A 22086-nucleotide genomic window follows, 5' to 3' on the forward strand; every position below is an offset into this window, starting at 1 on the left:
CCTGCAAAGGAACACCAGATGCAACACTGGGGACACAGGGGATGGGCAGGGGGTGAGCACAGCTGGGGGTGGCATTGCCACCCTGGGGCTTCTCAGCACAGAAGGAGCAAGTCCAGAAGGACGTGACCCTGTGCCCAGCTCCACAACACAGCTGGATGGGACCTGGAGTAACCCAGTTTGGGGAGGGTGTCCCTGCCCAGGGGTGGAATTTCCTAAACTGCCTCTCACTCCCAGCAGGCTCCTGCTGCTCCTGGGGTTGGCACAAGCCCTGCTCAGAGCACCTCCCACACCCGTGCTCGCAGGGGCCAGGAGTTCATCCCTGTTTTTTTTAGCCTAAGCACTCCCATTATTGCCAAAGCTTTGTTGTTCTTGGAGCTTTGGCAGGAGCCAGGGCATCTTTCCAAAACCTCTCCACGAATATCGGAACGTTCTTGTGCAAAGGTTTTCGTTAGGTTATGAGTCCCAGGAAGTGATTTGTGGTGCAGCATTCCCATCAGAGGCAGCCCTTGGTGGCAGCTGGCTCAGGATCCCACATCCCACCCCCAGCTGCTGCTGCAGGGAAGGCAGGAGGAGATTTTGCTGCTCAATCCCTGCAAAGGCAGGGATGCTCTGGGAAGTGCATGGGGCAGGGGGATGCTGGGGGTCCAGGATGCAGCGCTGTGCCCCACAGCTGGCACCACCAGGGATTTCATCACCACCCATGGGTGACTCCCCCTGCTTTCTCCAGAGGAAGGCTTAGCCTCATGGTCACAAGGAGAGCTCCTGAGAGCTCTGCAGCTCTCCTGCCTGTCCAGCCCAGCCAGCAGCACTGGGGGCTCTCTCCCTGCTTGTGATAAGACACAGGCAAGCTCAGGAAATGGCTCCTTCTCCTCACACTCCCTCTCCTCTGACAGTAATTTGCAGAACGCTGCAAAGGGTTTGGAAGTGCTGGAATCACTCCCCAAGGGGTGTGAACAGCACAGCCCAAGGGGTGCAGAGCCCATCCCCTGGAGCAGGGCAGCTCAGCCCCAGGGGAAGGCAGGTCCATCCCACCTGGATCCACACGGGCTCCACCGTGGGCCCTGGAGAGGTGAGGTTCTCCCAGTTCCCCGTCCTCTTGTAGGTGAAGGTGGTGCCTGCCACCCTGTAGTCCCCGTTCCACTGGATGGTCCAGCCCCCGTTCAGGAAATACTTCTGGGGGTCCTCGCTGCGCAGCGCCAGGAAGTTCCCGGCCTCGGCCACCTCCTCGATGCGGATCTGCCGCGCGCCCGCCGGGATGAGCCCGACGTCCACGTACCCTGGGGGGACAGGACAGGTGGCTGCTGCTCTCACGGGGGTCTCGGGTGATGGTGGGCCTTGGGTGGGTGCTGGGTGCAGCACTGTGCCAGTCCTTACACCAAATACCCGAGCCCGCCTGAGCTCCCTGCTGTCTTACCCCAAAAAATCAACAAGCAGCAGCAGCCCAGCTGTGGGGACAGAGGTGGGGACAGCTGTGGGGACAGAGGTGGGGACAGAGGTGGGGACAGAGGTGGGGACAGAGGTGGGGACAGCTGTGGGGACAGAGGTGGGGACAGCAGTGGGGACAGCGGTGGGGACAGAGGTGGGGACAGAGGTGGGGACAGCAGTGGGGACAGAGGTGGGGACAGAGGTGGGGACAGCGGTGGGGACAGAGGTGGGGACAGCAGTGAGGACAGAGGTGGGGACAGAGGTGGGGACAGCTGTGGGGACAGAGGTGGGGACAGCAGTGGGGACAGCAGTGGGGACAGCCCTTACCCAGCCCCTCGCTGTCCTCGAAGGTCTTGTGCACGGTGTGGCAGGTGGAGCCGTCCCCGTGGCACACCCCGCAGCGATCCTCCACCGCCTGCGAGTCGATCTCGTAGTCACAGCCCACCTTCTGCAAGGGACACACCCCAGCACGGCCAGTGACTCACTGCTCCAGCCCCAGGGCACTCACACTGTCCTGGCACGGCTCGGCAGGGATGCCACAGACAGCCCAGCTCCAGCCCCAGGGCATTCAGGGTGTCCCTGTGCCCCAGGGTGTCCCTGTGTCCCATCCCAGGTGTCCCTGTGCCCCAGGGTGTCCCTGTCCCCAGGTGTCCCTGTCCCACCTTGCAGATGCCGTTGATGCAGACGTCCCTGCTGGCCCCGCTCTCGTTGCAGGGTGTCCCTGTCCCCCAGAGTGTCCCTGTGCCCCATCCCAGGTGTCCCTGTCCCCAGGGTGTCCCTGTCCCCAGGTGTCCCAGTGCCCCAGGGTGTCCCTGTCCCCAGGTGTCCCTGTGCCCCAGAGTGTCCCTGTGCCCCATCCCAGGTGTCCCTGTGCCCCAGGGTGTCCCTGTGCCCATGTCCCTGTCCCACCTTGCAGATGCCGTTGATGCAGACGTCCCTGCTGGCCCCGCTCTCGTCGCAGGGTGTCCCGTCCAGCACCGCGTCCCGCAGCTTCTCGGCGAAGAACTCGCGCTCGGGCCGGCAGTGCAGCTCGCAGGGGTTCACTGGGGACAGCCCAGGCACGTCAAACACACAGCACAGCCCTGCAGGGCACAGCTGGGGAGCTGCAGCCTGGGGCGGGGGAGCTGCCTGACACCGACCCCAGGGAACGCTGCTGGGGACCTGGGGCTTTGGAGAAGGATGCCAAGTTTGAGTGGTGGAGTTGGGATCACTGGTGTGCAGGATAAAAGTGTGTAGTGCCACATGGGGAAGGGTTTGGAATTGGGGATTTTAGAGTATAGGACAAGATGAAGGTTATTGTGCTCTTCCTCCTTGCTCCTGCTTTTCCTTGGTTTCAGGCAGTAGTTTTTGGTTGGTTAGATAATACTGCAGTGCAGGTCACAGGTGTTTGGTTATTGGGTCAAAAGTATAAATAATGCAGATGTTAGTTTTTAGTTGGATAGTTTGCCTTTAAAAGACTTTGTAACTTGATCTACTGACATTTTTCCCACTTTTAGCTTGTTAGCTAGAAGTGCTGCAGAACTCTCTGTGCTATAGATAAGAATTAATAAACAACTGAGCCTGAACAAGAAAATCCATCTCTCATGTTTCAATCCTGACTCTGAGTGAAGGCAGAAGAAAAAAGAAGGCAGCTAAGAACTGCTGGAACTGCCAAGAGGACACAACCACAACCCCAGGTGCTCAGAGCACTGTGTCCCAGCGTGTCCAGGGTTGAAAAGTTCCCTGCTGGACCTTTGCACATCATCCCTGGAGCTTCAGAGGAAACTGCACCTTCTCCAGGAGCACTGCTCCAGCTGAACCACATCTGCCCCTGCAGGAGGATGCAGCCACCATTGAATGGGACTGTGCCAACACCCTGACTGACTGACGGGTGTCAGCTTGGATTCTGACTCTGGCAGGGCTGGGATTGTTTTGTGTAATACTGCATTGCTAGTTTAATTTTCCTAGTCAAGAACTGTTATTCCTATTCCCATATCTCTGCCTGAGAGCCCCTTAATTTCAAAATTACAATAATTTGGAAGGGGGGGGTTACATTCTCCATTTCAAAGAGAACCTTTGACACGTGTCAGACACATGCTCCTCCTGACCAAGCCAGCTCCACTCACAGTTGTTGGGCACTGGAGTCCACTTGTAGAGCTTCCCCTTGTAGGGCCTGGGGTTGAAGAGGCTGCACTGGAGCTGCCTGAAGGAGGGTGTGTCGGGGGGGCAGCGCCGCACGCTGCAGATCCGGAACCGCCGCCGCTCCCCCAGGCAGAACCGGCCCCCGTACTTGGGCCTGGGGAGAGACGGGCTCAGGGTCACCCGGGGTCACTCGGGGTCACACAGGGTCACCCAGGGTCACTCGGGGTCACACAGGGTCACCCAGAGTGACCCAGAATCACCCAGAGTCACCCAGAGTCACTCGGGGTCACCCAGAGTGACCCAGGGTCACCCAGGGTCACCCAGAGTCACCCAGGGTCACTCGGGGTCACCCAGGGTCACACGGGGTCACCCAGAGTCACCCAGAGTGACCCAGGGTCACCCAGGGTCACCCAAAATCACCCAGAGTGACCCAGAGTGACCCAGAGTGACCCAGAGCCACCCAGAGTCACCCAGAGTCACCCAGGGTCACCCAAAATCACCCAGAGTCACCCAGAGCCACCCAGAGTCACCCAGAGTCACCCAGAGTCACCCAGGGTCACCCAAAATCACCCAGTGTCAACAAGAGTCACCCAGAGTGACCCAGAGTCACCCAGAGTCACCCAGGGTCACCCAGAGTGACCCAGAATCACCCAGAATCACCCAGAGCCACCCAGAGTCACCCAGAATCACCCAGAGTGACCCAGAGTGACCCAGAGCCACCCAGAGTGACCCAGAGTGACCCCTGTTTTACACAGGTTTTACACCTGTTTTACACCTGTTTTACACCTATTTTACACAGGTTTTACACCTGTTTTACACCTGTTTTACACATGTTTTTACACGTTTTACACCTGTTTTTACACACTTTTTTACACCTGTTTTACACCTGTTTTTAAACCTGGTTTACACATGTTTTACACGTTTTACACCTATTTTTACACACTTTTTTACACCTGTTTTTACACCTGTTTTTACACCTGCTTTACACGTTTTACATGTTTTTACACATGTTTTTACACATGTTTTTACACGTTTTTACATGTTTTACACACGTTTTTACACGTTTTACACCTGTTTTTACAGGTTTTACACCTGTTTTTACACGTTTTACACCTGTTTTTACACCTGTTTTCACACGTTTTACACCTCCCAGCCTGCATTCCTGCCCTGTGTCAGACCCCAGGTCACAGATCCAGCCCCACCCCACACCCTCCCAGCCCCGTGCCCAGCCCCGTGGGCTCCCAGGACGGCTGCCTTACGTGGGCTGGCTGCAGTGCCTCTCTGCACTCTGCACTCCTGCCCTGTGTCAGACCCCAGGTCACAGATCCATCCCCACCCCACGCCCTCCCAGCGCTGTGTGCCCCAGGACAGCTGCCTTACGTGGGCTGGCTGCAGTGCCTCTCTGCACTCTGCACTCCCGCCCCGCAGCTGCGGGAGCAGCGGCCCCAGGGGCTCCAGGGGCTCCAGCCCCCCGCGATGGGCTGCGGTCGGTAGCCCACGGGCACGCAGTCGCCGTTGAAGCACCACTGCAGGGACAGCAGAGCACGGGTCAGGCAGGGCTGGGCCGGGCAAACCCTGCTCTGCTCGCAGGGAGCTCAGGGAAACTCAGAGGGGCTGGGCTGTTGGAGCATTTAAAGGGGGCAACAAACCCAAGAGACCCCTCAGCAAGGGACTCACACCCAGAGGGGCTCAGAGCTGCTCCCAGGGAACCAACAAACCCAAGAGACCCCTCAGCAAAGGGACTCAGAGCTGCTCCCAGGGAAGCAACAAACCCAAGAGACCCCTCAGCAAGGGGACTCAGAGCTGCTCCCAGGGAAGCAACAAACCCAAGAGACCCCTCAGCAAGGGGACTCACAGCCCAGAGGGGCTCAGAGCTGCTCCCAGCAGTGGGGAGGGTCCCAGGGAGGTGACAAACCCAAGAGACCCCTCAGCAAGGGGACTCACAGCCCAGAGGGGCTCAGAGCTGCTCCCACACTGGGGAGGGTCCCAGGGAGGAGCACCCACCATGGCACACACCAGCCCTGTGCCCTCCTGCCAGGCTGGCTTTCATTCCCAGGTGGCTCCAGCGACCCCAAGTGAGTGATCCCCCCCAGGGCAGCCCCTGCTGGGGCACTGGGATCCCTGCAGAGCCCCTGGCTGTCCCCAGGGCCATGCAGGGTGTCCCCTCACCTTGCTGTCCCCACACGCCGTGCCGTCCACAGCAGCGTCCAGCTTGGAGTGACACGTGTTCCCCACCGAGCACCACAGCGTGTGGCACACACTCTGGGGAGCAGGGACAGGGTTAGGCTGGCACAGACCCACCCTGGGCACAGATCAGATCCACCCTGGGGCATAGATCAGATCAGATCCATCCTGGGCACAGATCAGATCCACCCTGGGGCATAGATCAGATCAGATCCATCCTGGGCACAGATCAGATCAGATCCATCCTGGGGCATAGATCAGATCAGATCCATCCTGGGGCACAGATCAGATCCACCCTGGGCACAGATCAGATCAGATCCATCCTGGGACACAGATCAGATCAGATCCATCCTGGGCACAGATCAGATCAGATCAGATCAAATCCATCCTGGGCACAGATCAGATCAGATCAGATCAGATCCACCCCTGGGGCACAGATCAGATCAGATCAGATCCATCCTGGGCACAGATCAGATCAGATCCACCCTGGGGCACAGATCAGATCAGATCAGATCCATCCTGGGCACAGATCAGATCAGATCCATCCTGGGGCACAGATCAGATCAGATCCACCCTGGGGCACAGATCAGATCAGATCAGATCCATCCTGGGCACAGATCAGATCAGATCCATCCTGGGGCACAGATCAGATCCACCCCTGGGTCACAGATCAGATCCATCCCTGGAGCACAGATCAGATCAGATCCACCCCTGGGGCACAGATCAGATCGGATCCATCCCTGAGCCCAGCCCCAGCCCCCCCAAGCCCCCCAGAGCCCCCCCAAGCCCCCAGGGCCCCACTCACGTCCATGTCATCACAGAAGGTGGAGTAGGGGCCGTACTGCAGCCTGCACTGGTGGCTCACATCATACAGGACACCCGGGGGCACCAGGGGGAAGTCCAGCACCTCCTGGGCTGGGGGGTCATCCAGGCACAGCCCCCAGCCCCGGCTGCAACAGAGGGGCAGCACAGTCAGCCCAGGTGTCCCCAGCAGCTGGGCAGAGCCCCAGGGGAGGAGCAACCTGCATTTCCCACTGGCTCTGCAATCCCTGGTGTGCAGGGGCACCTCTGGAACCCAGAGTGACCCCCCGTGTCCCCCCAGGGTGGCACACGTGGGGAGGGCGAAGGGACAACGACCATAAGCGTCCTGGTGTACCCACACCCTGCAGAGCTGTCCCTGCAGACCCTGCTAGCAGCAACAAAGGGGATTTTCAGCAGCCAAACCTGCTCACCCCATAGAGCCAGCACAGCAGGGCTGGAGCCAGGCTGGGCAGATTCCCTGGGGCACAGGGGCAGTGCAGAGTGCCTGCAGCTGCTGTGGCTCTGACACTTCCCAAACACACACACAACTGTCTCCAGCCCAGCCCTGGGTGTTGATTCAAACAAACTCCTTCCCAGCAAGGCCAAGCCTCTGGCAGGGCTGTGCTGGATCAGATTACTTGGGTTTGTTGTGGTTGGGAACTCTGAACTAGCCTGCACTGAGATTCCTTCTGAACCCAGAGCAGCAGCACAGAACAGGGGCTGGGAGCAGCAGAGCTCTGCCCTGGGGGCTGGCAGTGCCAGGGGTGATGCCAGCAGAGCCAGCACCCCTCCTGCCTTCCCCCCTGCACACCTGCACAGCTCCCCTGGCTGGGGACAGCCCCATGAGCATCCCTACTGAAATATATTGCATTTCCCTGTGGGACACACCAGCAAATGAGCTGCTTTCAGTCTCTGCTTCCAAACCCCAACATCAGGAGCATCCCACTGCTCCCAGCCCAGAGGGAAGGGCAGGATCCCTGGGGGTGCTGGGGCTGAGCTGGGACGGATGGAGCAGGGACTGGGCAGCTCCTGGTGCAGCCTGGCACCTCCCTGTGCATTTCCACTCAATCACAGAACCCTGGAATCCCCACTGGAAGAAGTCCAGGCTGGAGCACTTGGTGCTGGGTGAGCCCCAGGTGTGACACTCGTGCTGCTCTGGACTCCTCACCCTGTCCCTGTTTGGGGTGAAGGGGCCCCTCAGTCCCCCCTACACTGTCCCAGCCCCCAGTTCCTCTTGGAGCCCTCCCTGTCCTGCCCCAGCTCTCACAGGGGTCCCTGTCCAGATTGGGATCTGCCTCGACATTCCAGCTTTTCCACAACCTATTTCTTTGTTAAAAATTTACAACCATTCTCCTGGTCTGTTCAACTGGCCAAAACACATCTCCAAGCAGGGAGAAACTGGCCTGGTTTCCCTCTGGCTTGCAGGGATCTGCAGTAAATCCCAGTCCACAGGGGAAGATGCAGAGCCTGCCCTGCTCTGCCTGTTCCAGCCCATTCCTGGACAAGCTGGAGGATGGAGAGGATGGAACAGTGATTAAATCCCCATCTGTGAGCAGCCTGAGAGGATCTGCAGATACATTTCAGAGCAGGATTAAAATTCCAAAAGCTCCCAGAGAACTGGAGGAAGGGTCCAAAAAAGCCAGGACAGAACTCAACAAAAACAAAAGGCAAAGCTTGGGGCTGGGGGAGAACGAGCTGGGGAGGGATGGCACGGGCAGGGGAAGGGCAGGATGAAGGAAGAAGAGCTCCAGCACGGTGGAAAGAGGCTGAAAAGGTTTGTCTGATGTGGAGCAAAGCCTCCAGAGGCAGAGCATCACCCTGGCCTGGGCAAGGGGACACCTTCCTTGGGGACAGTGCTGCCACAGCAGGGACAGCACCCCTGCCAGTGTCCCCCTGTGTCCACACAGACCCTGAGTGGAACCCCAGTGCTGAGTACAGAGCTGGGAATCCCTGTGAGATGCTCCAACATCCAGCACTGCTTGTGAAATAACAAATGACCTCGTGTAAAATAATAATCATTCTCATCCAAGAGTGTGGTTTTCGTGAACATGAGGTCTGTTCTGAGCACAGCCAGAACCCCAGGTCAGCAGGGTGCCTTTTCCTGGCTCCTGCCAACATCCCATTACAGCAGCTCCTGTCCCTAGAACCTCTCCCAAGGAAGAGCTGCTCCTTCAGGGGGAGAAAAGAGCCCCAAACCCCACCAGAGGAGCTCCCAGCTGCTCTGTCCCCCATCACAGCTCAGGCTCATCCCAAGCAGGAAATTCTCCTTCCCCAAGTTGGTTAAAGCAGAGAGCCAAGAGCACTGTGGATGCAGGAATTCTCCACTGCTCTGCAGCCCATAAATCAGAGTAACTCCCCCTGCACGTGTGGGGCTGGGTTTGGGGCCATGGGATGCCTGGCCCAGCCCTCCCCTCCTGCTCCTCACTGTGTGCAGTGCAAGCCCCTGGCTGAGAAACCAAACTCTGCTCCTTGGAACTTCCCAACAACAGCCCGAAAAACCAGCCAGGGGTGCTAAAAATAAACAAGGCAGGGAGGAATTTGGCTGGGTCTGGTTTGCCCAGAGGCAGAGAGGGTGGAGGAGACTGCAGAGCCTGCAGGGAGGGAAAACTCTCTGGTTTTATCAGCCCAAGAAAGCTCCTGAACCCCCCTCACTGCACAGGGAGCCATCCCAGGCCCTGCTCTGTATCAGCCAAACCATATTTAGCTGCTTTTCTCCATATTTTGCTGCCTAGTTGTTTTTTTCTGCTGTGTAAAAACACACTTAGCTGGTTTTCTGTATATTTCTTAGTTTAGACCAATGTTTGTAACAAATGCGAGGGTTGAGCCATTTTTAAGGGTTTTTTTTCTGCAACTTGATAAGACCCTTCAAGGCCACTAAAACATAAATTGTGCTAAATAGGGGAGAGAGAAGGAGCTGAAAAACAGAAAACTGAGATGAGAAGGGCCAAGATAAAGGTGAGGGCAGTGAAGTTCTGGGCAGCCACTTAAAAACTCGTGCAACAGCATAGAGACACCCATTTAAAATGTAATTAAAGCTAAAAAGCAACCCATAAAACAACTTCTGCACAATCATGTCGGTTTGCTGTCCCAAAGGAGGAGGAGGAGGAGGAGGAGGAGGAGGAGGAGGAGGAGGAGGGGAGGAGGAGGAGGAGGAGGCACTCACTCGAGGAAGCGTGTGATGTACTCGCGGCTGCAGCGGGACCAGGTGAGAGGGGAGGTGTCATACAGGAGCTGTGGAGACATGATGAAAGGTCTTTTCCCAACTGGCTCGCAGTCATTGCTGCTTCCATCATGCTGAATCCCAAAACTGTGTAAGAGCACAGCCCGAGAGGGGAGGTGAGCCACGAGCAGCACGGCACAGCCACCACGCACAGGGGCCCAGGGACCTGCTGCTCCTGCCCTGAGCTCTGCCGTGCTCCCACCCCTGCCTTCCCAAAAAACTGGGAATGTTCCATTGGGAACTCTGACCTTGTGAGAATTTAACTGAATCTGGGGAAACAGAATTCTGTCACTGATGTTACAGACAGATCCTGCTTTAAAAACTCCCAGCTCCAAAACCTTCCCTTGTCCTGTGCTTCCATCCCTCCTTCCCCACTGAAAATTTGGGAACATTCCACATGGGCTCTCCATTGGGAACTGCAGTGCTCAAGGGACCTTGGAACATTTAACTGAAACTGGGGCAAGAGGAATTCTGTCACTGATGTTACAGACAGATCCTGCTTTAAAACCTCCCAGTGGGCAAGCCCAGCTCCAAACCCTCCCCAGACCACCCCAGCACAACCCACAAGTGCAATCTCTCCAGGCTGCCTTGCATTATCAGACCTGGGATAACCCACAGCTTGGCTGCCTTGCATTATGTGGCTGTTATTAAACCCAAAGCTTAACTCTGGGATGAAATGCTGGGGGAGCAAGGGAGTGTCTGTGTGAGGGGCACGTGGGAAGCAGCTCCCAGCCCCAGGAGAGGAGGAGGAGGAGGAGGAGCAGGTACCTGTGTCCCAGCTCGTGGGCCACGGTGAAGGCCAGGGGCAGCCCCGTGTCCTCGTTGATGTTGCAGCTGCGGTGGGGCTGGCACATCCCAGCCACGTGGGACAGCCCCAGCGTCTCACAGGGCCTGTTCATGGCAGCACAGATGTCCTTCCTTCCTTCCCCAGGGGACAGACACACGGACACAGAGCAGAGAGGGACAGCAGCCCAACAGGAGTGAGGATGGAACAGCCAGCACCCCTCACAGGGAAACACCCCTGACCTCTCCTTCCCTCCCTCTGCCTGCACCCCCAGCTCATCACTGACTCTGGCCAGCCTGGCTGCATTTATCCCCTTGTGTAAATAAAGCTGCTGTGGGATAATCAAACACTGGAAGCACGTCCCAGAGGTGCTGTGCTCCCCCAGGGCAGCCCCACTCATTTCTGTGCCCCATTTCTGCCACAAAGCAACCTCCCAGAGAAGATAAAAGCTGCTGTGGGCTGTGAATCATCACCCAGAGCACCACAACAGCCCAGAAAAAGCAGCCTGGAAGCCTGAGAGCAAGGTACACAGGCAGGACTGCTGCCAGCTGCCTGGGCCAGGGGCTTCCCAGAGAATCCTTGCCAAGCCCAGCCTGGAAAGGAGAGTTAATCCTGGGAGGATCCAGCCCTGCTGGGGCTTGGTGAAAACCTGCCTTGGAAACCTCAGCTGGGAGCTGTGGCCAGGTCTAAAGCTGAGATCAGAGACCAGCCCACAGACCCACAGACCCATGGAAAGCTTTAGGATCCTCAAGATCTCTAATTCCAACCCCTTCCACGGGCAGGGACACCTCCAGCCAGGAGGAGACACCCCCAAACCCCACATCACCGCCTCTCAGTGCCCAGGCAGGCACAGTGAGACCCCAGCAGGTGCTTCCCTGCCTGCCCCACCTGCACCAGGTGAGTTCCAGCCCAAACCTGCCTGGTGAGCAGCACAGCCACGTCGTGGTGCAGGGGGTGGGAGTCTCCCTTCACGTTGATGCTCTTCTGCCACTTGCAGAAGCTCTTCAAGGTGTTGTCTGCGTGGTGGGAGATCTTCAGCTCCTGCTGCAGACACAAAGGGAGATCTGTTTGGGTTTTGGGGTGAGGCCTGACCCCAGACAGTCAGAGTGGGGCTGGGAGTGCCGTGCAGGTGGAATTGCTGCATGTTTACAGCTTGTAGGCTGGCTGGGAGGAACAGCCCTTTTCCTGCTTTCTTTTCATCTGTGATTCAACCAAAACATTCAGTCATCCAGGACCAGGGGCTAAGAACCACAGCAGGAAAACCCCTGTGCTGGCTGAGTGAAGGATGAAGCTCAGGCCCCCCAGAGCCACCTTGGCAGCTTGGACACAAACCCCCAGAGCCCTCTGCCACCTCACTGGCACTGTGTCACCCCAAACCAGGCCCTGCAGCCCCTCTGCCCATCCCTGCCTCTACCAGCCAAAGTGGGCACCTGGACTTCTGCTCCCAGGCTCAGGCAGGCATGAGCAGAGCCCAGGAGGGATCCTGGAGCCCCAGCCCAGCCCAGGGGGATCCTGGAATTGCAGCCCAGCCCTGGAGGGATCCTGCAGCCCCAGCCCAGCCCAGAGGGATGCTGGAGCCCCAGCCCAGCCCAGCCCAGCCCTGGAGGGATCCTGGAACCCCAGCCCAGCCCAGCCCAGCCCAGCTCAGCCCTGGAGGGATCCTGGAACCCCAGCCAAGCCCAGCCCAGCCCAGGAGGGATCCTGGAGGGATCCTGGAACCCCAGCCCAGCCCAGCCCAGCTCAGCCCTGGAGGGATCCTGGAGCCCCAGCCCAGCCCAGCCCAGCCCAGCCCAGCCCAGCCCAGGGGGATCCTGGAATTGCAGCCCAGCCCAGGAGGGATCCTGCAGCCCCAGCCCAGCCCAGGAGTGATGCTGCAGCCCCAGCCCAGCCCAGAGGGATCCTGCAGCCCCAGCCCAGCCCAGGAGAGATCCTGGAGCCCCAGCCCAGCCCAGGGGGATCCTGCAGCCCCAGCCCAGCCCAGGGGGATCCTGGAGCCCCAGCCCAGCCCAGGGGGGATCCTGGAATTGCAGCCCAGCCCTGGGGGGATCCTGGAGCCCCAGCCCAGGGAGGATCCTGGAGCCCCAGCCCAGGCCAGCCCAGGAGGGATCCTGCAGCCCTAGCCCAGCCCAGCCCAGCCCAGAGGGATCCTGGAGCCCCAGCTCAGCCCTGGAGGGATCCTGGAACCCCAGCCCAGCCCAGCCCAGCCCAGCCCAGCCCAGCCCAGCCCAGCCCAGCCCAGAGGGATGCTGCAGCCCCAGCCCAGCCCAGCCCAGGGGGGATCCTGGAATTGCAGCCCAGCCCAGGGGGATCCTGCAGCCCCAGCCCAGCCCAGGGGGATCCTGGAATTGCAGCCCAGCCCAGGAGGGATCCTGCAGCCCCAGCCCAGCCCAGGGGGATCCTGCAGCCCCAGCCCAGCCCAGGAGGGATCCTGCAGCCCCAGCCCAGCCCAGGAGTGATGCTGGAGCCCCAGCCCAGCCCAGGGGGATCCTGCAGCCCCAGCCCAGCCCAGGAGGGATCCTGCAGCCCCAGCCCAGCCCAGCCCAGCCCCTGGGGCTCTCACCTCCTCGTGCTCCAGCAGGATGAGCCGCACCACGGCGATGTTGATGGGGTTCCCGATGCTGGCGTGGTGGAACAGCCCTGCCACCTGCAGAGGGACAGCCATGGGGACAGCCATGGGGACAGCTGGGGACACTGAGCAGCCAGCACGCTGCAGGGGAGCTGCTGCAGGCTGCTGACAGCTCAGGAATTCCCCTCAGGGGAGACAAGAGCAGACAGCTGGAGTGAGGCGGGCCAGGAAACCCGAGCACACCTGACAGGTCTGTGCACACACACTGCAACCCAGCCAGAAACGCCCCAGGAACCCTCTGCCCCCCCTCCTGTGGGATCTGTTTAACATCTCAAAGGGATTCTGGTGCCTCCAGCACCCCCCAGACACCCAGGGATGTTAGCTGAGGCCCTCTGCCCAGCCCCACCCCTGCTGGCATCAGCCAAAGCTTTCCTCTGGAATGCCAGGAGTGCTGAGCCACCTCCTCACCTGCTTGGCTCACAGCCACACTTAATAGGTGTACAAAGAATTCATGGTTTAGATTCGTGTTTTTAGCTCATGGGATGATTTATGAATATAATCCCCTGTATTGGGGGGGGACACACACAGAGAAAGAGAAGAGGAAGAAATGGAAGAAGAAGAAATGAAAGGTGGAGGAGGACAAGAAGGACGAGAAGGAGGAGAAGAAAAAGAAGAAAAAGAAATGGAAGAAGGAGGAGAAGAAAAAGAAGAAAAAGAAATGGAAGAAGAAGAAGGAGAAGAAGGAGGAGAAGAAGAAAAAGAAATGGAAGAAGAAGAAGAAGGAGGAGAAGGAAGAGAAGAAGAAGAAGAAGGAGAAGAAGGAGGAGAAGAAGGAGAAGAAGAAGAAGAAGGAGGAGAAGAAGGAGGAGAAGGAGAAGAAAAAGAAATGGAAGAAGAAGAAGAAGAAGAAGAAGAAGAAGAAGAAGAAGAAGAAGAAGAAGAAGAAGAAGAAGAAGAAGAAGAAGAAGAAGAAGAAGAAGAAGAAGAAATGGAAGAAGAAGAAGAAGAAGAAGAAGAAATGGAAGAAGAAGAAGAAGAAGAAGAAGAAATGAAGAAGAAGAAGAAGAAGAAGAAGAAGAAGAAGAAGAAGAAGGAGGAGGAGGAGGAGGAGGAGGAGGAAGAGAAGGAGGAGAAGAAGGAGGAGAAAGAAGAGAAGAAGGAGAAGAGGAAGAGGAAGAGGAAGAGGAAGAGGAAGAGGAAGAGGAAGAGGAAGAGGAAGAGGAAGAGGAAGAGGAAGAGGAAGAGGAAGAAGAGAAATGGAAGAAGAAATGGAAGAAATAGAAGGAGAAGGAGAAGGAGAAGGAGGGGAAGGAGAAGAAGAAGAAGAGACAGAAAGAAGAAGCAATTCCAGGGAGCTGCTGCTACTTGGGACTCTGTGCCAGAAAACTTTAGCACAGCCTTTAACATTCTGAACTCTTTGCCTTTGAGGCTGATGCATCCATGCAACAACCAACTTCACAGCCCCAAGAGCTGCTCTGCCCCTGCAGCCCCAGGAGCAGCTGGACGGGCACTCACCATGTTCATGACGGTCAGCACGTACTTCTCCACGTTGGCACTGCCATGGAACTCCACCATCTTGGTGTCTGCCACCACCAGGGTCTCCACCCACTTCTCCCTGCTGATGGAGCGCTGCTGGATCCTCCTGCTGCTGCTGCTGCTGCTCCTGGGCTGCCTCTGCTGCCACCTCTCCCTGCGCCGCTCCCAGCGCCCCGGGCTCTCCTCAGACTCTGACCCACACAAGGGGAAAACAAAAAAAAATACTTTTATCCTCCATAAAACACCTGCAGCTTCAATATCTTCTTTTTTTAATTCAAAGGAGTCACCTGTGATGGGGAGGAGGCTCCACACTTAACCCATAAGGGTCTCAGACCCATAAAGTCTCAGAACAGTTCCCACCACCTAAATCTTACAGCCTGCACAAACGAATCTGAAGGATCTCCTTTCTGTGCACACAAGCTGTGTCATACTCATCTCACCCAGTGCCACCTCAGCTACTTCAGTGCCTACTGCTCCACCCTTCAAAGCACAAGGATCCAATTCCAACACAGATGTGAGATATTCAACACTGAAATCAGACTGCAAGCAGCAGGGATCTGACTTCACATCCTCTAAACCACAGGAATATAACAATGCTCTCCCTAGTCTCATACTCTAAGCTCAATAACCCAAGCCCATAACTCAGTAACTCGTGTGGATTTTGCTGTGCTCTGTCCCAAAGGACTCAGAGCTCAGCCTGCAGCCCAAGAGCAGGACACAAAAAAAAAAAATAAAATAAAATAAACAAAGCATTTGAAGGAATTTCTTTGACCAGAACAGGATTTGCAATATCCACAAGGAGCAGGGAGACTCCCAAAGCAGAGTTTTAGTGTTTAGGAATTTACAGACAACCCTGCAGAGATGCTTGAGAAAAAACCTCAGGGCTCAAACATTTTGGGTCATCCCAAACCCGAATTTTCCAGGAAGGGACAGTTCCCATCACCACAAACTCAGTGTCCCCAAGGCTGGGCTGGTGCCTGGAGCCAACACAGAGATTCCCTGGGGCACAGGAGCCAGGCTCTGCTCCTTCCCAAGGGGAAACAAGGGAATGTTCCTGGGCTGGAGCTCCTCACGCTCCCCAGGCACTGGGAATTCTCCAGCAGGGACTTTTCCTGTGACAGGGCTGCAGGAGCAAGGTCAGGGTCAGCCCCAAGCTGGGTGAAGGCTTTACAAACCTCATCCCACACACTGGGAATCTTCCAAGGGGGCTCAGCCTCACTTCCCTAACAATGCACTCCTACATTCCCTGGGTTAGCTGTGAAAGGACATTTCATCCCCCAGCCTGAAGAATCCCAGCTATCTGGACCTCCTGATGAATTGCTAATACCACTGTGACAGTTTAATGGCAGCAGCTTCCTTGGAGCATTCCCACTGTGTCCTTGGCTCTGAGCTCCCAGCTGGGACTGAGGCTGGGGGTCCCTGGGGCATTTCCCCTTGGGATGATCCCTGTCAAACCCCACCCAGCTGAGCCCTGGGCTCTGGCAGGAGCTGAGCACCACCAGCAGCATCTACACAGCAAAGAGCAGAGCTGAGTGAGGGGAGCAGCCACTGAGATCCCACAGACTGTGGGACTCTCTGGGATTCCTCTCCAGGGCATGCACAGCACATCCACACCCAGCCCTGACCACAGAGAGGATCCATGTGGGTTACACACAGCCCATGGGACACACACAGAAATTAATTTTCAGGAATAGACTTCAAAGTCCAGAATGGACTTGAGTCAAGAACAGACTTCAAAGCCTAGAGCAAGCCATTAAGATTATTGCCAGAGATTGAATAATTAATTTAGATCATCAGAAGAATGCCTGAAGATAACCCTATTCCAGAAGCCAAGCCCAGTTTGTGACAGCAGAGAGCTGCAGGAAATGTGCAGCACGTAATGAACTGCAGCTCCATGGGGAGTAAAGTGCCCAGGAGCTTCTGGGAGTGCACTGGATTCCCAGGACTAGAAATCCTGGGCTGGGGAGTTTATGCAGCCCATCTGCTGTGCACAGGGAGGGACCCACTCACACCACCGAGTTCCACTCCCAGACTCCAACCAGAAAGCAAAGTTTTCATGGAAATGAAAGCAAATGCTCTGTCTCCACATCATCCCCTGGGAGCAGGAGATGAGAGGGGCAGCACTGTGGGTGCCTGGTGTCACAGCTTGCCCCAAGCCAGGGGAAGGGACAAACAAAGGGACAAAGGGACAAAGGGACAAAGGGACAGTACCTGGCACCCCGCAGGACTGCCCTGGGCCCGGGGGGCTCCTGCCCTGCCCAGCCCTGCCCTCGGGCACCTGGCGCCTGTAGATCCTGTGGGGCTGAGCTGCTCCCTCCTGCCGGGGGCCGCTGGACACGGGCTCGATGAAATAGTCCTCGTTCATCAGCTGGAACACGCCCTTCTGCCAGGGAGACACAACCAGGCACCTGACACCCCGAGGGACTGGCACAGGGCTCACAGGGAGGGGAGGGACCCAGAGCTCACCCAGCTCCACCCCTGCCATGGCAGGGACACCTTCCACCAGCCCAGCTGCTCCAAAACCTGTCCAACCTCACCTGGGCACTGCCAGGGATCCAGGGGCAGCCACAGCTGCTCTGGGAACTCCAGCCCAGCCCCTGAGACCCTCCCAGGGAAGGATTTGTCCCAAAATCCCATTTACCCCTGCCCTCCAGCAGTGGGAAGCCATGGAGGAGCTGATGGAGTTGCTCTCCCTCCAAAGGGAGGGACACAAGCATGAGCTCCACCAGCTCTGTGGGACCATTCCTGCAACTCCACAGGAGGTTTGGAGCCCTTTCCCCCAAAAGAGCCACCCCTCGAGCTCACTGCTGCCTTGGGAAATACCTACAGTGGAAGGAGGCAAAAAACAGAGAGAGCTCCAGTGCCCAGCTGTGCCAGCAGCAGCACTCCATTCCAGTGCCAGCTGTGCCACCAGCAGCACTCCATTCCTCACACAGCTCCAGTGCCCAGCTGTGCCACAGCAGCACTCCATTCCAGTGCCAGCTGTGCCACCAGCAGCACTCCAGCTCCCATTCCCTCGTTTCCACACGTGCTCCTCACATCCCATTTATGCAGCAGAAGGCTGAGAATCGCTCGTTTTGCGAGTTTGGACACAAATAAACCCATCCCCGGGGAGTCCCCACACCACCGCAGCCCACGGGAGTTTCACACCCGCGTGATGAGACGCTGCCTCTGCCGCTGCCGGGAATCTCGGGGTCACTTTCCTCAGCCAGAAGGCTTTTCCCTGCCGCAGGGCAGCAGTTCGGCTCGGGCGGGGCGGTACTCACCAGCCCATCGCAGGTGCTGAGCGCGGCCAGCCCGCCCCGCCGCGCCGCGCCCCGCACCTCCCCGAGCATGTGGCACGGGTTGTGCGAGCGCGGCTGGATCCTGGCGCCGGCCGTGCCCCCGAAACGCCGCTCGCTGACGAAGCCCGGGGCCAGCAGGTGCCTGTTGAGGCTCAGGTTGAAGCTGAGCGCCTGCCCTCTGTAGTGCAGCTGGTAGAAGGCGGGCGGCTGGCTCCGGGACAGCGGCGAGCGCCGGCGCAGCGCCCGGTGCGACAGGTCGTAGGACAGGAAGGAGCCGCGCTCGTCCACCTTGATGGGGTGCACGATGTCGCTGTCTGGAAAAAGGGGGTGCAGGGGTTACCTGCGGGGTTCTTCAGCTTTCCTCCCACAGCCCTGTGCCCGCTGGGACACCCTATAACGGTTCCTGTCCCTACAGTAGCTCCTGTCCTTATAACAGCTCCTGTCCCTGTAACAGCTCCTGTTCCTGTAACAGCTCCTGTCCCTGTAACAGCTCCTGTCCCTACAGCAGCTCCTGTCCCTGTAACAGCTCCTGTCCCTATAACAGCAGCTCCTGTCCCTGTAACAGCTCCTGTCCCTATAACAGCTCCAGTCCCTATAACAGCAGCTCCTGTCCCTGTAACAGCTCCTGTCCCTATAACAGCTCCAGTCCCTATAACAGCAGCTCCTGTCCCTGTAACAGCTCCTGTCCCTATAACAGCTCCAGTCCCTATAACAGCAGCTCCTGTCCCTGTAACAGCTCCTGTCCCTGTAACAGCTCCTGTCCCTGTAACAGCTCCTGTTCTGTAACAGCTCCTGTCCCTATAACAGCTCCTGTCCCTGTAACAGCTCCTGTCCCTATAGCAGCTCCTGTCCCTATAACAGCTCCTGTCCCTATAACAGCTCCTGTCCCTATAACGGTTCCTGTCCCTATAACAGCTCCAGTCCCTATAACAGCAGCTCCTGTCCCTGTAACAGCTCCTGTCCCTATAACAGCTCCTGTCCTTATAACAGCTCCTGTCCCTGTAACAGCTCCAGTCCCTATAACGGCAGCTCCTGTCCCTGTAACAGCTCCTGTCCCTATAACGGTTCCTGTTCCTATAACAGCTCCTGTCCCTGTAACAGCTCCTGTCCCTATAACAGCAGCTCCTGTCCCTGTAACAGCTCCCGTCCCTATAACAGCTCCCGTCCCTATAACGGCTCCTGTCCCTATAACAGCTCCTGTCCCTATAACGGTTCCTGTCCCTATAACGGTTCCTGTCCCTATAACGGTTCCTGTCCCTATAACGGTTCCTGTCCCTGTAACAGCTCCCGTCCCTATAACGGTTCCTGTCCCTATAACAGCTCCCGTCCCTATAACAGCTCCCGTCCCTATAACAGCTCCTGTCCCTATAACGGCTCCTGTCCCTGTAACAGCTCCTGTCCCTGTAACAGCTCCTGTCCCTATAACAGCAGCTCCTGTCCCCGTCTGTCCCTGCTGCCCTTGGGCTCAGGGCTGGGCTTTGCCGGGGACAGCGCTAGGTCAGGCTTAGGGCAGCTCCGGAGCTCGGCTCTAAGCACGCACACGCTCCCGCTGATAAACTCCGGCTGCCAGTAAAAAATAAAAAAAAAACACCGAACGAAGAACAGAAAAAACAAGCTCCCAAAAAATCAAATCCACACTTTGAGGCGGTGTCGGGACGCCGTCTCGTAGGGGCAAAACATCCTCGGGCACGGAGCGGCCGGAGCATCCCCGGCTGCGGGGACCGGGAGGGAGCGGGAGGGATCGGGATGGGTCGGGAGCGATCGGGAGGAATCGGGACAGGATCGGGAGGGATCGGGAGGGAGCGGGAGGGATCGGGAGGGATCGGGACAGGACCGAGAGAGACCGGGAGGGACAGGGAGGGATCGGGAGGGAGCGGGACGGAACCAGGAGGGACAGGGAGGGATCGGGACAGGACCGAGAGAGACCGAGAGGGACCGGGAGGGACCGAGAGGGATCGGGAGGGATCGGGAGGGATCGGGAGGGATCGGGACAGGATCGGGAGGGACCGGGAGGGAGCGGGAGGGATCGGGATGGGTCGGGAGGGATCGGGACAGGATCGGGAGGGATCGGGAGGGAGCGGGAGGGATCGGGAGGGAGCGGGACGGAACCAGGAGGGACAGGGAGGGATCGGGACAGGACCGAGAGAGACCGAGAGGGACCGGGAGGGACCGAGAGGGATCGGGAGGGATCGGGACAGGACCGAGAGGGATCGGGAGGGATCGGGAGGGATCGGGAGGGAGCGGGACGGGACCGAGAGGGATCGGGAGGGACCGAGAGGGATCGGGAGGGATCGGGAGGGACCAGGACGGGACCGGGACGGGACCGAGAGGGATCGGGGCTGCGGCTCCGACCGTGCCCAACCCGGGGGCGAGTGCGGCAGCAGCGGGGCCACCGAGCTGTGCGGTCCCGGCCCCGCGAGCATCCCGGGGACAATCCCGCGGTCACCCGGAGCTCATCCCGGGGACAATCCCGCGGTCACCCGGAGCTCATCCCGGGGACAATCCCGCGGTCACCCCGCGCTCATCCCCCTCATCCCCCTCATCCCGCTCATCCCCCTCATCCCCCTCATCCCCCTCATCCCGCTCATCCCCCTCATCCCCCTCATCCCGCTCGCATCCCCGCGGACCCCCCTCACGCCCCTCCCGCGGTCCCCGCCGCGCTGTCCCCTCGGACGGACCTGTCCCCGCCGGTGTCCCGCCCGCAGCCAGCGCCAGCGCGGCGGCCACGGGGACGAGCGGCAGCAGCGGGCGCAGCGCGGCCGGGGCCGCCATGGCTGAGGGGCCTGGGGGCGACGGGGCGGGGCCAGAGACAACAGGGGGCGGGGCCAGAGGCAGCGGGGCGGGGTCAGAGACAACGGGGGGCGGGGCCAGAGACAGCGGGGCGGGGTCAGAGACAACGGGGGGCGGGGCCAGAGACACGGGGCGGGGCCAGAGATGGGGCGGGGTCAGAGACAACGGGGGGCGGGGCCAGAGACAGCGGGGCGGGGCCAGAGACACGGGGCGGGGTCAGAGACAACGGGGGGCGGGGCCAGAGACAACGGGGGGCGGGGCCAGAGACAGCGGGGCGGGGCCAGAGACACGGGGCGGGGCCAGAGACAACGGGGGGCGGGGCCAGAGACACGGGGCGGGGTCAGAGGCAGCGGGGCGGGGTCAGAAAAACGGTAGGCGGGGCCAGAGCACGGGGGGTGCCAGAGACATGGGGCGGGGTCAGAGACAACGGGGGCGTGGCCAGCAGCACGAGGGCGGGGCTATACGCGTTATATGGGCGGGATTATGTTCAATGGATGGGCGTGGTTATGCATATCAGAAGGGCGGGGTTATGCATAATTAAATGAGGGATTATGTATATTAAATGGAAGATGTTATGCACATTAGATGGGCGGGGCTATGTGCATTACATGGGCGGGGCTACGTATATTAAATGGGCGGGGTTATGCACATTAGACGGGTGTGGCTATGCACATTAGATGGGCGGGATTATGTATACCAGATGGGTGTTGTTATGCACATTAGATGGGCGTGGCTATGACATCACCGGCCGTGGTTACGCACACCGGTGGGCGGGGTTACGCCCATCAGGGGGCGGGGCTAACCTCACGCCTGGCCCATGGCGCCCCCTGGCGCTCCATTACGGCTCTGCTCAGTCCGCCCCGCCGTGAGGATGGCGGTTAAAAAATCACCAAAATTCAGCGAATTTTCAGTCAAAAATTAAAAACGGTGCTTGGCTGATCCCGCCATGTCCCTGCTCTCCTCAGCCGGGGCTGCCTCTTTTTATTATATTTTTATTTTCTTGTTATTTTCTCCCAGGTTAAAGCGCGCCGGGAGCAAATCCCCGGGATTACTCGGCGCCGTTAATGAACCCCTCGGGGGCTGTTCGCACCCCACAGCTTTCCCGGGACTGCCGTATCTCCCGTCACTCCGCACCCGCCGCCTTTGGGTTAATATTTAATTAACGTTTAATTAAGCGGCAGTATTAAATACACAGACCAGCCGGGGCCGCGCCCTCTGGCGGGCGGAGCGGGGACTGCGCGGGGCCGCTGCCGACACCCGCGGCCGCCGCTGGGTAAGCGTGGTGCCCGGCTAGCTCAGTCGGTAGAGCATGGGACTCTTAATCCCAGGGTCGTGGGTTCGAGCCCCACGTTGGGCGAGCTGCGTTTTTCCTCTT

General features: G+C 58.5%; 1 protein-coding gene and 1 non-coding gene across 4 annotated transcripts in view; one reads left to right on the forward strand and one right to left on the reverse strand.

Moving 5' to 3' along the window:
* ADAMTS7 (ADAM metallopeptidase with thrombospondin type 1 motif 7) overlaps positions 1-20709 on the reverse strand; it is a 41732-nt gene extending 21023 nt beyond the window's left edge. For 2 of the 3 annotated variants that reach the window (XM_056500117.1, XM_056500115.1), the window contains exons 1-15: positions 20600-20709; positions 17904-18235; positions 16849-17020; positions 14617-14828; positions 13096-13179; positions 11451-11579; positions 10520-10665; positions 9695-9838; positions 6536-6680; positions 5716-5808; positions 4927-5072; positions 3531-3700; positions 2335-2468; positions 1753-1873; positions 1033-1277 (exon numbers count right to left, since the gene is read on the reverse strand). In XM_056500117.1, coding sequence (XP_056356092.1) covers positions 1033-1277; positions 1753-1873; positions 2335-2468; positions 3531-3700; positions 4927-5072; positions 5716-5808; positions 6536-6680; positions 9695-9838; positions 10520-10665; positions 11451-11579; positions 13096-13179; positions 14617-14828; positions 16849-17020; positions 17904-18235; positions 20600-20693 — 2367 coding nt within the window. In that variant the 5' untranslated portion in view covers positions 20694-20709. Of the gene's footprint in view, positions 1-1032; positions 1278-1752; positions 1874-2334; positions 2469-3530; positions 3701-4926; positions 5073-5715; positions 5809-6535; positions 6681-9694; positions 9839-10519; positions 10666-11450; positions 11580-13095; positions 13180-14616; positions 14829-16848; positions 17021-17903; positions 18236-20599 lie in introns of those variants that run through there. The other variant, XM_056500118.1, reaches the window with a different exon arrangement.
* Positions 20710-21995: 1286 nt separating this feature from the next.
* On the forward strand, positions 21996-22068 carry TRNAK-CUU (transfer RNA lysine (anticodon CUU)). The gene has a single exon. It is a non-coding gene; the product is annotated as a tRNA-Lys (tRNA).
* Positions 22069-22086: the final 18 nt, after the last annotated feature.

Source organism: Oenanthe melanoleuca, chromosome 10 (assembly GCF_029582105.1).
Source record: "Oenanthe melanoleuca isolate GR-GAL-2019-014 chromosome 10, OMel1.0, whole genome shotgun sequence".
NCBI lineage: Eukaryota > Metazoa > Chordata > Aves > Passeriformes > Muscicapidae > Oenanthe > Oenanthe melanoleuca.